This window comes from Eleutherodactylus coqui, chromosome 2 (genome assembly GCF_035609145.1).
Source record: "Eleutherodactylus coqui strain aEleCoq1 chromosome 2, aEleCoq1.hap1, whole genome shotgun sequence".
Lineage (NCBI taxonomy): Eukaryota > Metazoa > Chordata > Amphibia > Anura > Eleutherodactylidae > Eleutherodactylus > Eleutherodactylus coqui.
The window spans coordinates 41340475-41356861 of record NC_089838.1 but is presented as its reverse complement, the minus strand read 5'-3'; the positions used below and the strand labels follow the sequence as shown (position 1 = coordinate 41356861).

Here is a 16387-nt window from a genome sequence, read left to right as displayed (position 1 = left end):
TATTTTTTTATTCTTTATTTTAGTCATTTTCAATTTTTAATTTTCTTTACAATGTCAATAGAAAAAAATAAAAAAAGCATTTTCTTTAAACATTTTACAACCTTTAACTAAACATGACCTAGTCATACTATACATGTTTCTGCCCTAGCTGTTATAAATCATCTGACAATATGTTGTACTCCTTCTACCTTCGCTTCACTTCTGGCAAAAAAAAAAAAACCTTGAGAACACTTCATCCGTCTCGTGTCGCTTTACATATACTGCAATGACGGGAATAAACATTTTCCTACAGTGGGCGCCAGAACCATTAATACTCTCTGCCACTCTGTTGCATGTAGGACAACATAAAACCAAAAACAGAGACAGAGAGGAGGGAGAGATAGAAATAAAAACCACCAGGGGGTCTCATGACGGGTGCCGAGGCTAACCCTCAAGACCCTTATATTTATTGTGATGACTCCGGAGAGATAATCTCTGGTATAACACTTATGGTTACGTATGTCTGATACCACACCCTCTAACACATCGCACTTTCATAAAGACTGGACAGAGATAGAAGACATTCTAACATTCAAGGAAAGGGGGGAAGGGATGAAAAAGAAGGAAAGAGGACAGGGGAAAGGGGAGTATGGTAACTTAAGTACGGAGTAATTCCTTTACTCTTCCGAGCTCTGGAACGCTATCCAGTGGAACCAAGTCTTCCTAAATTTCTCTTGTCGGCCTTTGAGGGATGCCGTAAGGTCCTCCATCTCCATAATCCGGTTTGCTGTGTTAAGCCACATGCCCAATGTGGGCGGAGAGGTCTGCCTCCATAGTCTAGGGATACAAGATCTCGCCGCACCTACCAAGTAGCACACTACTGAGTTTTTGTACATCGCTAGTTGTATATCGCTGTGATGCAGGAGAAAGAGAGCAGGGGATTTCAGAAGTGATTGGTCTGTGAACCTTGACGTAATCCGCCAAATCTCCGACCAAAAGTTTGCCAGAACCGGACACTCCCAAAACACATGCAACAGTGTACACTGTTCCATGCCACATCACCAACACAAATACGAGACTGACAGGAATATTGTATGTAGAAAGGAGGGCACCCTATACCAGCGTGAAAGAATCTTAAATCCCGACTCCTGTATCTTGCTAGATATTGATGAAGAGTGCGTGATTGTGAATATTCTTTCCCTTTCCTCAGGGGAGAGCGTAATCCCGAGTTCCACTTCCCACTTCTGTATGTATCCCGGCGGTAATGCCTCCGATTGTGAGTTGAGTATGTTGTATATTCTGGATAATGTGTGCATGGGGGTCCCTCTTCGTTGCAGTTATAGTGTATTTTTAATTGTTCTCATATTGTGTATAAAGTACAGTACCCATTGAACGGTAATTTTTTTGTCTTTTAGCATTTGTCACAATTAGTATTATTGTCTCTTTAAACTTATATAGGTTAATATGTAGCATTTTTTATGTCCTTATAAGTCCCACATTGTGATGCTCTATAATAAAAAATATATATTTGACCAAAAAGGTAGAAGAGCATTGGCTTTCTGCATACAAGTTGATTATTACCCCCTACTGAGCAATCAGGTAATGGAATAGCACTTGATAGATTTTCAATGTTGAGCACCAGTGTGATGTTTTATTAAAGTTTTACTCTTTAGGGTGATTGCACTCAGTCATTAGTTTCAATGTGTCAAACAAGAATGTCTCAATAGAAAAAATGTTCCTAGATCTGTGGAGTTTCATTGTGTTTCCGATGTGAACTTTTAGCTAGTTATCATCTCTGAACAGCAATATATGACTCCATAATTCCTCAGAAACTACCATCATGAGCTGTTTCACATGATTGTATTCAGAGCAGCTGACTGGCTGAAAGGCATGATGTGATACCCAATATGGCTGCACCAAAAAAAAATGCCTTCTTTTCAACTTCCCATTTGCAGCTTTTTAGTGACCTTTTTGTGCATATAAATGCTCATACAAGTATTAGGATATCTGACTTTCTTATTTTGATTTATCTCCAATACTGACAGGTTACTTTATTTTATAAGTGATAAAATGTCTCAGATGAAGTGACTGCAGATATAAAGGGACATATAAATGGTTATGGAAGCTCAGATTCAAAACTCACATTGATAATTCTTAAAGACTGGTCGTTTGTAAGTTGACAATTGTTGCGAGAGGAACAGGCTGAAACTACAACCTTCCCTTAGCCTACAATGACTCTAGATTGTGTCCCTACACCTATCCATCAAAACAAACGTACTATATTGTATTGGGTAGAATGGAAGATAACATTGGGCATTTTAAATTAAATAGTATAATAAAAAATGCTTGAGCCATTCTGCAATTGCCTGTAATGTTAAAGGGAAAAAACTTTTTGACATTTTGGGTGACCAATGAGTGGAACAGGTTGCCACTTTTTTTTAGAAAAAGATTCAGTGAAGCTGAATGTTATTCATTGAAATCTCTACTTTTTCTATGCTTTGGAGTCCAGTACGCAATCCCTATCACTGATTGACAGCTGTCTCTGTATATTCTCTGATACATTGAAAGCTGTCATTACACATAGGGCCACCCACTGGACTTCTAAACATAAACAGAGCAATCTTTTTACAGAATTACATAGTATAACAATCTGTTCAGCTTTCCTTCTCTACAATATGGTACTTCCACATTAGTCATCATTTTCAAGGTGACAGATTCCCTTTAAGGGTTTAATGGCTTTCTTAGAATTATTACAATTCATAGCTATGAGTAAAGAGCATATAGTGCATTTGTATACTATATTAAGATCACATATACGCTTACTGTACATCTGGCAATTGGGACCATTAACTGGTAAAATAAATTCATGGACTTGCATGTTTTGGAGGAAGAAATGTTATGGTTGCCATAATGAAAAGATTTAGGGGATATTATAAAGCTTTACATGGCCATAAATTTGTGTTGGTGTGGGAGGTTGGGATGGAGATGAGCTGCCATACCAGATCTTTGTTCACTGAGTGGATTTCTCAGTGTTTTGGACATTTTTAGATTTGTTGTGCTGGACTTGATAATTGTGTCTACTGAGCTTCTCACCAGGACCTTTAGTAGGCCAAGTTACTACATTATATTCAATGAGACTTCAGCTTTTTTTACATTGCTTTTCATTATCATAGATCATCCTCATCTGATGTTAATAGCGCAGAATTCAATTTTCTAAAATGCAGCATTTCATGGATACATATTTTATGTATTGGGATGTGAGGTTCTGTACCTTTGACTAACAAGACACTGATTTGATTCATCTAACAAGACACAGCAGGCTATTTGTATAACTTTGGGAGTAAGACTGATAGATATATTCAGTAAATAGATAGGAATGAAGAGTCTGTGCTTACATGTGTTCAGAAAGATGCCTAAAATATCCCCAAAATAACTATGCTTGATATAAAGGGCACTAACTATTGTTTTAATAAGTTAAAAGTGGTTTAGAATAAGAGAAGAAAGCTATTAATGATCCTATAAACTTTTCAGTGGTGCAGATGTGCTTTAGCTGATGATAAACTTAGAATGATTCATCTCCATAGTAGTTTCAATAGGTCTCATGTTATTCATGCAACTACTTGTGGAAGTCTTTTTCTATTCCCTTTCCGATATTTTTGATTGATATTGCTTTCTTTGTAGCTTTACTGCTCATAGGATTGTAGTTCAGCAGGAATATTTATATGTATATATATATACATGAAGATCACCATAAGATTTAACATTTTTTAGGTTAATTAAATTAATTTCATTATAGAATTGATGTTATTTATACAGTTTGTGTTATTGTTTATATAAAGCAGTTCTGTTTCTAATTTAAAAATGTCCTACTATAAAGCTTTTTTAAAATATATAGATAAAACAAGTTTAATATCTTAAAATCTAAGTATTTGGTGCTGCAGTTCCCCATATACGCCTCAGAGCGCCGCTGTTCACCAAGAAGGAAAATATTCTGCATATCCAGAATCTCCTCCATGATGCAGACAGTGTTCAACTGCAAGAAGAAATACACAGCATTTCACACTAGGATGTGCCGGGTATAGGACTCAGAAAGAAGAGGATTCATAGATTTCTATGTTATCAAGAGGAGGACACATACAGTAAGGAATTTTACCATTATATTTGTGGAAGCAAGAAGGATGGCTGGATTACAACTGCAGGAAGGACAATCAATACAAGGACTCAGATGGCAAGTAATATTCCTCTTCTTATTTTCCTGGCTGTGTCATTCAGTCTCTGCTCAGATTCACTATTCTATTAATGAAGAATTAAGAAAAGGTTCTATTGTTGGTGATTTAGCAAAGGATCTTGAATTAGATGTTAAGGACCTCTCCAGAAGGAAACTCCGAATTGTGTCTAAAATCTCTGAGAAATATTTCAACATAAATCTGGATAATGGAAACCTGTATATTGCTGATAGGATAGACAGGGAGACATTGTGTAGGGCTGCAGCTGATTGTGTCCTTACATTTGATGCTGTGGTGGAAAATCCCTTAAATATTTTTAGTGTTAGCATTGATATTCAGGATATAAATGACAATTTTCCTAAATTTCATCATGATACATTAACATTAGAAATGAGTGAATCCACCTCCCTAGGAACAAAATTTCCATTACAAAATGCAGAAGATTTGGATGTGGGTATTAATTCTCTGATAAGCTACAGACTCAGTGCAAACCAGTATTTTGCTCTTGGAGAGAAGGTCAGCACTGATGGCAGTGTATTTCCAGAGCTTATACTAGAGAAGCCTCTAGACCGAGAGACACAGAACAAGCATGAGCTCATTCTAACAGCTTCTGATGGTGGGAATCCTGTACAGACAGGCACTGTCTTAATTACTGTCATTGTCACTGACTTTAATGACAATTTCCCAGTATTTACCCCGGATGTATATAAAGTAAGTGTTAGAGAGAATATACCAGTGAATTCAACAATTCTGCAGGTCAGTGCAAGTGATGAAGATGAAGGCATCAATGCACAGATCACTTACTCTATTAAAACCACAGAAAATATAATTTATGAAACTTTTGCTATTAATGCAAATAATGGTGAAATTACAATAAAAGAACAATTAGATTACGAAGTCAATAAATATTATGATATTTCTGTACAAGCCAAGGATGGGGGAGGTCTGGCTGCTCATGCTAAGATTTTGATAGAATTAACAGATGAAAATGACAATGCTCCTGAGATATCTATAACCTCATCATCATATCTTATACCTGAGGATTCTGCCCCTGGAACTATGGTGGCATTGATTCAAGTTCATGATCCTGACTCGGGAGAAAATGGGGAGGTTCAATGTAAAATAGCGGGAGATTTACCATTTGATTTGATATCATCGACAGGGAATTTTTATAAAATTGTTACAAAAAGTAATCTAGATACTGAAAAAGTAGCATCATACAACATCACAATACAAGCCTCAGACAAAGGTTCTCCAGAAATGACTTCTAGAAAAGTTATTAAGCTTGATGTATCAGATATCAATGACAATGCTCCGGTGTTTGCAAAATTGATATATACCACATTTATAAAAGAAAATAATTCACCGGGAGCTTCAATATTTACTATTCAAGCAAGAGATTTGGACAGTGAAGACAATGCAAAGATAACATACTCTATTATAGCCCAAAATAAAGAAGAAGAACCCTTATCTCCCTATATCTCCATGAATCCAGTAACTGGGGTCATCTACGCTCAACGATCCTTTGATTATGAAAAGCATAAGGAATTTAAAATACAAATCAATGCCAGAGACAATGGATCTCCATCTCTGAACAGCAGCACAACATTGAGAATTTGTATAGTAGACCAGAATGATAATTCACCAGTTATTCTGTACCCATCACAAGAAGTTGATAGCCTAACATTTGAGATGGTTCCTTGGACCACTGAACAAGGTTCCTTAGTATCTAAAGTGGTGGCAGTGGACGCTGACTCTGGACACAATGCCTGGTTGTCTTACTTTTTACAATCTTCAGACCCATCATTCTTCACCATTGACCAACACACAGGGGAGATCAGGACATCACGTGTATTTCAAGAAAGAGACATCATAAAACATGGAATTGTGGTTCTAGTAAGAGACAATGGGACTCCAACCCGCTCAGCTTCAGTCACTATAAACATGGTGATTGCTAATCATTTTCATCAAGTCCTTCCGGTCCAGGGAAATCAATCCAACAAAGAAGAACCTCAGTCCAACCTACAGTTCTACTTGGTAATAGCCTTGGCATTGATTTCCTTTCTGTTCATGTTAACTGTGATTATTGCAGTTGTCTCAAAGTACAAAGAGTCCAAGTCTTCTACTCCATTTGGATCCCTGAGTACAAGTCTATATCCTCCGGTTGATCCCAGATTTATTTCACAATTCAACCCTGGAACATTACCTCTGCCATATTCATATGATGTCTGTGTAACTCTGGACCCAAGTGAGCAGGAATTTGCATTTCTTAAACCTCAACACAATGTTCCTGTGGATAGTCTAATAGATGCTGATGACTCGGGGATTGGAAATGAAACTTTAAAGAACTCTTCTACAGAAACACAGGTATGTATTCAAAATCTGTCATGATCTAGACTAGATTTTCCTTGCATAGGTTTTAGCAACCTTTTGTAACATACAATGTATGTTGTGTAGATGTAGCAAATGTCACCTTAACAGATGTATTATGATAACTCTACTATAATATACTATGATGCTATAAATAGAGTTATCATGATGTGCCGGTTATCTTAACTATTGCTACATCTGTACCAGTCTTTAAGAATTTAATTGCTTTAAATATTGATGGTTGTCGCATAAAAGTTTTATAGAGTTGTTATTTCATAAATAAAATTACATAGTTTGCACCAAATGTTCTCTTCTGTGGTAGGAGTAAGTAGAACACTCATTCGGCATTCGTTAGCCAATAAAACAAGTTGTGACAATGACAGAGCCATTACAATTAGGACATCCATATGATACTATAATAGACAATGTTCCTAACAAAGGGGCTGATAAGAATGCAAATTGCCATTCTTTGGAGTTAAAGCAGGTATCACATGACCTGCATTAGCACAGCTAATTGGTCGAAAAATATTACAGACTGTAGTAGTGCCTATGATTCTACTGCTTCTTTGAAGTCTAAGACAGTACCGCACGAGTTTTCTCACCTATTTTTGGTTATATTTAGAGATGAGCGAGCACCCAAATGCTCGGGTCCGCGTTATTCAAGTCGAGCTTTTCGTAAAATTCGAGAGCTCTACTCGAGTAATGAACCCTATTGACTACAATGGGAGACTCGAGCATTTTTGTATGTGGGACGCCGGGTCCTGAGCTTTTTTTTTTCTTGGTTCGTGTTTTTTCTCTCTCTCTCTTCCCCCTTCCTGCCTGACAAAAAATTTGCCAATGACGCGCGCTGCATCGCGGCGGGGAGGGGCCAAAACAGGCACGTCACAGCAGGGAGGAGCCAAAAACTGGGGCGTGGTCGAACATGGCTTGATGCTCATTCGAGTAACGAGCACCATCAAGTATGCTAATACTCGAACGAGCATCAAGTTTGGCAGGGTATGTTCGCTCAACTCTAGTTATAATTATTTAATGGAGGTGCAAAGATGAGCCATTAGGATGTTTTATACACACACACATATATATATATATATATATATATATATATATATATATATATGTATTTATATATTCTATATTTTATCATTTGTTCAGTGAAATAGTATCTCTCTTAGTAGTGCAGTTTAGAGCAAAAACTACTCAGTACTCAGGAAGGCTGAAGATACTTATAGAACTCCTATACTTGGTGCTGTACATAATATACTATAGTATAGTTTGTTACTTTTTTAAATTATTCCTGTGTTAACACTTTTGTAGTCTTAACTTTGTTTTAAAATTTAAGAGGCCAGTGCTAAGGAACTGAAGGTGACAATTGCTGCATGAAAAAGGTTGTTCTGGAGATCTCTTATATCTTCTACTAGGCCACAGTTGAAGCCTAAAAGACAATAGCAGCAGAGCAACTCTGTCATGTGTTAACATAGAAAATACTGGGTAAGGAAGGATATCGTTTCTCTTTAGGGAGAGCACCTAGTAGGTGTGACGAAACTTATAAGACCAGCCATGCTCCTCTGGGAAATATGCAAATGGAACAATAGCTCTACCCATTGGAAGGCAAGGCTTACTGTTAGGATAAATTGTAGTGCAACTACATCTACTGCAACTTAAAAATGTATGGTTATACTAATGATTGTCCAACCGGACAGTGGAAATAGCCAATAATAATTCATATAGGTTGAATACTAACTCAAACACATGACAAAAAGGTTCAATGGGGAAGTTATCATTGCTTTTGTGTAAATCTAGTTGCAGAAATATGACATCACTAAAACTTTATGCAGAAGGGGAGAGTTCGGTATCCTTACATGAGTATTAAGAACACCTGCTATGTGCTGTTGTTAAAGGTAATATGGGATGAGTAGTAAGATATAACTGAGTATTCATGTACGATTCAACGTGCAGTAAAGTAATATAATCAGAGATTATCTTATCCATAGTGCTTACCTCTGTAACTATATTTACCTGTAACTTGTTTTCTTTTTAATATAAAGCAGTTTCAGTATATTCAATCTCATTAGCGCAGGAAAACGATACTATGTATAAAATGGAAAACTCAGTTACCTTCTTAGCTGTGTGTTAGACTAATAGCCGTACCTAACTTCTAGTGTTAGTTTCTGTTCACAACACATCTGACCTTTTGGTCATATTTACACCACCTGAGTACTGTTTAATGTATGCTTCAAATGAAAAGCTCCAATGTATGGCAGTGGCATCAGTCTTTTCTATACATCAATGTTAAAACAAACACACCGCATTGTACTTTTTTCAGCAGTCTACTGCTTATAATAGGCCCAACAGACTGTGCTTTCCTGCACATAAAAAAATTGGTCAGTGCATCCTGGCCCGATGAAGATCACAAGGATACTTTGTCAGGTTTGTGGGATCCTAAGTATGCATTTAAAGCTTTCTGGCATATCTGTCAAGTGTAAAACATAAAAATGTGAACATAGCTTTAACTTGACATCTAGAGTAGAGATTATAATACTATTATTATATTGGCTTTAACTGTAGTTTATTTTTTTTATATTTCACCAATAAAACAAACTCTATTCTTTGTATTCACGTATTGAACAAATAAATATATTGGCCTTTTAGAAGTATGTGGTATTAAAAATCAAAACCTTCTACTATAAATGTAATTTAATTATAACTATTATATATGTAATGTATAAACAGCATCTAAATCATTGATGCTGCAGTTCCCCATATACGCCTCAGAGCGCCGCTGTTCACCAATAAGGAAAATATCCTGCAAATCCAGAATCTCCTCCATGATGCAGACAGTGTTCATCTGCAAGAAGAAATACACAGCATTTCACACTGGGATGTGCCGGGTATAGGACTCAGAAAGAAGAGGAATTAGTTTCTGCTGTTAACATTACATTGGATAACAAACAGATATTAGAATTTCACCATTATATTTCTGATGAGAAGAAGGATGGCTGGATTACAACTGCAGGAAGGACAATCAATGCAAGGACTCAGATGGCAAGTAATATTCCCCTTCTTATTATCCTGGCTGTGTCATTCAGTCTCTGGTCAGATTCACTATTCTATTAATGAAGAATTAAGAAAAGGGTCTATTGTTGGTGATTTAGCAAAGGATCTTGAATTAGATGTTAAGGATCTCTCCAGGAGGAAAATACGAATTGTGTCTGATGTGTCTGAGAAATATTTCAGTATCAATCTGGATAATGGGAACCTATATATTGCTGATAGGATAGACAGGGAGACATTGTGTAGAGCTGCAGCTGATTGTGTCCTTGCATTTGATGCTGTGATGGAAAATCCTCTAAATGTCTTTAGTGTTAAGATTGATATTCAGGATATAAATGACAATCCTCCTACATTTATTCTTCACACAATTAGAATAGAGATGGGTGAAGCATCCTCCCCAGGAAGAAGGTTTCTTTTACAAAATGCAGAAGATTTGGATGTTGGTATTAATTCTCTGATAAGCTATAAACTCAGTACAAACCAGTATTTTGCTCTTGGAGAGAAGGTCAGCACTGATGGCAGTGTATTTCCAGAGCTTATACTAGAGAAGCCTCTAGACCGAGAGACACAGAACAAGCATGAGCTCATTCTAACAGCTTCTGATGGTGGAAATCCTGTACAGACAGGCACTGCCTTAATTAATGTCATTATCACTGATTTCAATGATAATGTCCCAGTATTTACCCAGGATGTATATAAAGTAAGTGTTAGGGAAAATATACCAGTGGATTCAACAATTCTGCAGGTCAGTGCAAGTGATGAAGATGAAGGCATCAATGCAAAAATTACTTATTCTATTAGAACCACGGCAAGTGATATTCTACAAAATTTTAATATCAATCCTGAAAGTGGAGAGATTAAAACCAAAGGACAATTAGATTATGAAGTGTCAAGGTTTTATGAAATGTCAGTGCAGGCTGAAGATGGAGGAAGCTTAGCAGCCAAAGCCAAAGTAATAATAGAAATCCTAGATATGAATGATAATACCCCTAAGATATCCATAACCTCATCATCAGATCTTATTCCTGAGGATTCTGCCCCTGGAACTGTGGTGGCCCTGATTCAAGTTCATGATCCTGACTCAGGAGAAAATGGTGAGGTTCAATGTAGAATAAAAGGCAATTTGCCATTTGAGCTAATATCATCAACAGGAAATTTTCATAAAATAGTTACAAAAAATAACCTAGATAGAGAAAAAGTATCATCATACAACATCACAATACAAGCCTCAGACAAAGGTTTTCCTGAACTGACTACCCAAAAAGTATTAAAACTGCATATATCAGACATCAATGACAATGCACCAGTGTTTGAGAAGATGCTGTATACCACCTTTATAGCAGAAAACAATTCACCAGGAGCTTCAATATTCAGTATTCAAGCAATAGATATGGACAGTGAGGACAATGCAAAGATAATTTATTCTCTAATAACTAAAAGTAATGAAGAAGATCCCCTGTCTTCATACATATCCATGAATCCAGTAACTGGGGTCATCTACGCTCAACGGTCATTCGATTATGAGAAGCATAAAGAATTTAATATCCAAATCATTGCCAGAGACAATGGATCTCCATCTATGAACAGCAGCACAACATTAAGAATTTCTATAGTAGACCAGAACGATAATTCACCAATGATCCTGTACCCATCACAAGACATTGATACCTCAGCATTTGAAATGGTTCCTTGGACCTCTGAACAAGGTTCCTTAGTATCTAAAGTGGTGGCAGTGGACGCTGACTCTGGACACAATGCCTGGTTGTCTTACTTTTTACAATCTTCAGAACCATCACTCTTCACCATTGACCAGCACACAGGGGAGATCAGGAAATCACGTGTATTTCAAGAAAAAGACATCATAAAACATGGAATTGTGGTTCTAGTAAAAGACAATGGGACTCCATCCCGCTCAGCTTCAATCACTATAAACATGGTGATTGCAGATCATTTTCATCAGGTCCTTCCTGAGCTGAACAGTCAGTCCAACAAAGAAGAATCTCAGTCCAACCTACAATTCTACTTGGTAATAGCCTTGGCATTGATTTCCTTCCTCTTCATGTTGACTGTGATTATTGCAGTTGTCTCCAAGTACAAAGAAACAAAATCTTCTACTCCATTTGGATCCCTGAGTACAAGTCTATATCCTCCGGTTGATCCCAGATTTATTTCCCAGTTCAACACGGGAACATTACCTCTGCCATATTCATATGATGTCTGTGTAACTCTGGACCCAAGTGAGCAGGAATTTGCATTTCTTAAACCTCAACACAATGTTCCTGTGGATAGTCTAATAGATGCTGATGACTCAGGGGTTGGAAATGAAAATATAAAGAACTGTTTCCCTGTGGAAGCACAGGTATGTATTTAAATCTACTTATAACTATATGTACATTACATTTAGACTTCTTTTTTGGGCCTATTTTATAATTAGAACAATAGAAGTTATGAACAAACCTTTTTTATTTTTATGTGTTAGTAGATATTTAATCATTGAAATGGTATTGTTGAATTAATGCAGAAACTTGTCTATTTTTTCACATTGATGTACAGTACTTTTCACCTTTTTACTGTTCAGTTAAAATCTTTGTATATTTTATGTACTTTATATGTTTTTAACACCAGTACTCCATAGTGGATTATATCCTATTATCTGATACATTAAACTGTTAGTGATCTATAAATGTATTACTAATATAGCTATAGTACGTGTAGAATAAAATGAAGTAATGATAATACATAACTAGCTTGTAAAACTTTTTGCATAACTTATGATGTGTGGACGTATGAATTCCAATTGTACAGTGTCTTTAGTTTCTTACGTCACGTTGTGTACCTTATAAGTATTTTGGAAATTAGATTCGAGTTAGGCCGCCTGCACATGAGCGGAAATCCCGCCGCGGGATTTCCGCCGCTCAAAGCCTGCATAGGAGTGCATTACAATACGCACTCCTATGCAGATGGCCGCGGTTTGGCCGCGCGAAATGTCGCGCGGCAAACAAACCGCGGCATGTCCTATTTTTGTGCGGGGCTCTCAGAGCCTCGCACAGATACGTCACTCACCCGGCCGCCGGCTCCGACCTGCGCATGCGCCGGCTGCCCGGCAGCCGGCACATGAAAGAACCGGGGCCGCCGGGCGCGGGTGAGTACGCGCTCGTCTCTGCAGGGGCTCAGGTCGGGTCCCGCGGCGAGAATTCTCGCCGCGGGATCCGACCCGCTCGTCTGCAGGCGGCCTTACAAGGTGACTTAAAAAGGATGTCAAGTTACAGTACTTACATGCCAACGATACAATGAAAATGGCTGATGTGAATTCTAAACAACTTGATGGTAGTGGAGCTTGTACGTTTCTTGATTAGTGTCAGTTGTGCTCTTCAACAACTTTAGAAAGATTTTTATAGTTAACTTGAAAATTATATTTTAATGCTTTTAGTTTATCTTATTAGAATGATTTTAGAGGTAAAATCTGTATGCAGTACTATTGCCCTCAGTTACATGGCATGTGTCATCCGGATTTTTCTACTAATTAACGCTAGATAATTAAATTTACTATTTTGTTCCAATTTACTCTTATGTTCTGACTGATTTTTTCTAAATTCTCTTTTTTGTGTATGACTATTGCAGTTACCATCTTGCTTGAAATGCTGCTCTGTTAACAGCAGGTCAGAGATGTGCTTTACAGCAGACTTTGTAAACTAGTGCCTGGAGATGACAAAAACATCATAAATGTTTAAAATGTGTTTAAATTAAATCTTGATTTTAATTGTCAATTGTCATTTCTGACAATACATTCCTTTTAGCAATCATTTTACCGCTCTTTAATGTGATTGTAGGTATTGTGGGGCTTCAGGTCTTTGGCACTTGTCGGTCAGGAATTCTCTTGTGTCATGGAAAATGACTTAAGACATTAAAAAATCCTTTAAGAGAACATGCTAATATGGCAAAACTATTAAAATTAGGATATTGGAATGATGCCCTAGTAGAGTTATTCCTGTGTGTGCAGCAACTCAAAGTGCATTAAAAAAGGGCTAAAAAGAAGACATCTTTCTATGATTTTGTTAATCCAGCTGGTATTTGTCAGTGCTGCTGATTGGCTAAGAGATATCCAGCCATACTATCCATGATTCCACTGCCTCTTCTGCATTTGAAAACATATTACAATATCCATCATAGCCAATAAGCAGGACTGAGGTATTGGAGATAGGATGGAATGGGAAAAAACATTGTAGACCAGTTTTAAAATGGATCATTTGTAGAGTTTACTGAATGTAATCCGCTTTGTAGTGTAGTATAGAGGGGGAAATAGGTCCTTGTGATAGGGAAGACTGAGGATGTTTACAGTGTTACTATATTGCATGAGGCATCCTTTTTATGTATTTGGTATTGTGGATAACATATATGGCAGCATTGTTGTATGTTAAATCAGTTTTATTAGTTTTTTTCAGTTTCTGTAAACATTAGGAAGTCCAGATTAATGGAACCCAAATTTGTATTTATTGGAATGTAGGGTCATTCTGGATATTCCTTAATAGTAGGCCTCAATTGAAGTGTGAACTGCCCATGTTCAACAAGCAAGATTTGTCATGAGCCACTTGGAAGTGTGCATAGTAAATACTAGAAATGTCAATGGCAACATGAGAAAACAGTATGATAACTGTACTGCAATGTCATGGTCTACGTCTGAGTTTGTAAACTCCCACAACTGGTAGCAAGAAATATCGGAGCAGATTTCTGAAACCTGTCTATAAGAGAAACTGTTTTGTCTATTGCAACTAATCTAAATGCAGCTTTCAATTTTCAAAACCCCATATGAAATCAAGGCTGAGCTGTGATTGGCTGTGCCTCACTATGGTTAAACATTATAAGAAAAAAAGACTCCAAGGGAATGTGGAAGAGTAAATGAAAGAAAATTAAATATTCACCTCCAGTGAAGCAGAACATGTCACGGCAACTGCAGGCAGAGAAGAGCAGCAGCCCGCCCCCATCAAATTGTGGGGTTCACATGATGATGTGAAACAAACTTAGTAGTGGTAATAAGGGGAAGGCTGTAAGCAAACAAGCTTGCAGGATGAATAATGCTTTACTGGACGGGCTCTTTCATCAGGCCAATGATATAAAATGATGAAAAAGCACATTTACATATCTGTCAAAAGCAGGAAGGCACTACCAGTCATCAGGTGTCAGTGACGAGAGAAGCCAAGGGAGCCCAAATGATTAAAATAATAAAACCATATAGCATAAGAATATAACTAAAATTCCAATAGCACAGAATATCACTTACACCAGTATACAAATGAAAAATAAAACTATAGGACATTTCGTAAAGGACTTAGTTATGGATTTTGGTGAGCATGTTCTGGTGTCTGCACATTGGGGACTAGTGGTGACTATACACTTAAATTCTGTCTCAGTATTCTACTCTTATTGTTGTTCGTTATTTTCCTATTTTATATTTTACTATTTTTATATACTCATATGATTATAATTTGATTCTGCTCTGGTTCTGGGATTTGAGTGAATTTTGAGGCCTGGTGTGGAATGTAAATGAATTTTAGTGTTTGTTTTGGGTCTGAATTAATTTAGGTCCCTGAAAAAAATATTGTAGCCTTGTATGCAATCTGAAATAATCTAGGAGTCCAAGATAAATTAATTTAGGGATCTAATCTGGAATCTGGATTCATTTTGGGGTGCAGACTGGGGTTTTATGCCACCCTTGCCCTTTATCTACAATTTCTACATATGTGGCTGCCGGTGTGTATGGTACTGTATCATTGTTAAGCATGCCCGGTTATTTGTCAAACCATGTTGTGAGTCTTGTTTTCACAACTGCTGTGATTTCTTTCTGTGAAACTGCAGCTTCTGTTGTAGTTTGATGGTGATCAATTTTAAGGCCATGTGTTTTTTTATCATGGCTCCTCTGGCAAGTCTGCCTGCAAAATAACATTCACATTAATCTGGTGAATCCTCAGGGGGTTAGGCATTCAAATTGGTTTTCTATGGGTCCCTATCTTTCAAAAATCTATTACTTTAGTTGCAGTATAGATTTGTATAGATTACATAAACATTGGTGATCACTAGAAGCCATATCTAGAATGTTATCTCCTCTGAATGGTGATCCAACATGCATTTTTAGAAATTCCCTATTGAGTCTGCCTATTAAATACCCACTCTTCTATGTAAGTGTAGTATGGGTACTTCAATCTCCATCAAGCATTGAGTCACCCGTAATGACATTATCACCCTATATTGGCATTTGCATAATTTAACCAACCAAAAGGTCATTGTGTCCTCACTGAGCTCTGGAGGCCTATAAATTTATCTATATCTATCTATCTATCTATCTATCTATCTATCTATCTCCTATCTATCTATCTATCTCCTATCTATCTATCTATCTATCTATCTATCTATCTATCTATCTATCTATCTATCTATCTATTCAATTCTAATCACAGTTTTCTCTTTAGTTTACATGCAGACCCAGAGAGTATTTAACTCTTTGTGGGTATTTTGAACCACAGTTGTTTTAAGACGATTCTTGACATAAATAGCTAGTCCACTTCCTGTTTTTTTTTCTACTGTCTTTCCTTCGTATCCAGAAACAGCATTTACCCAGTCATTACAATCTCTGAATCTTTTATCACAACCAGACCCAAATATGATGACCATTAGCTCACATACCTTGTTGCCTATAACATATTATATGTAGAGCTTAACTATTACATTTTTTTTCTGACAACATCTAGTCTATCTACGATTCTAAG

The 16387-nt window shown here is 36.9% G+C and overlaps 1 protein-coding gene across 9 annotated transcripts in view; it reads left to right on the top strand.

Moving 5' to 3' along the window:
• LOC136611242 (protocadherin gamma-A4-like) overlaps positions 1 to 16387 on the top strand; it is a 292538-nt gene that overhangs the window by 118608 nt on the left and 157543 nt on the right. Inside the window, exon 1 of one of the 9 annotated variants that reach the window (XM_066590658.1) lies at positions 4681 to 6572. The exons of the other annotated variants lie outside the window; for them this stretch is intronic. Coding sequence (XP_066446755.1) covers positions 5265 to 6572 — 1308 coding nt within the window. The 5' untranslated portion in view covers positions 4681 to 5264. Of the gene's footprint in view, positions 1 to 4680; positions 6573 to 16387 lie in introns of those variants that run through there. 9 annotated transcript variants of the gene reach the window in all.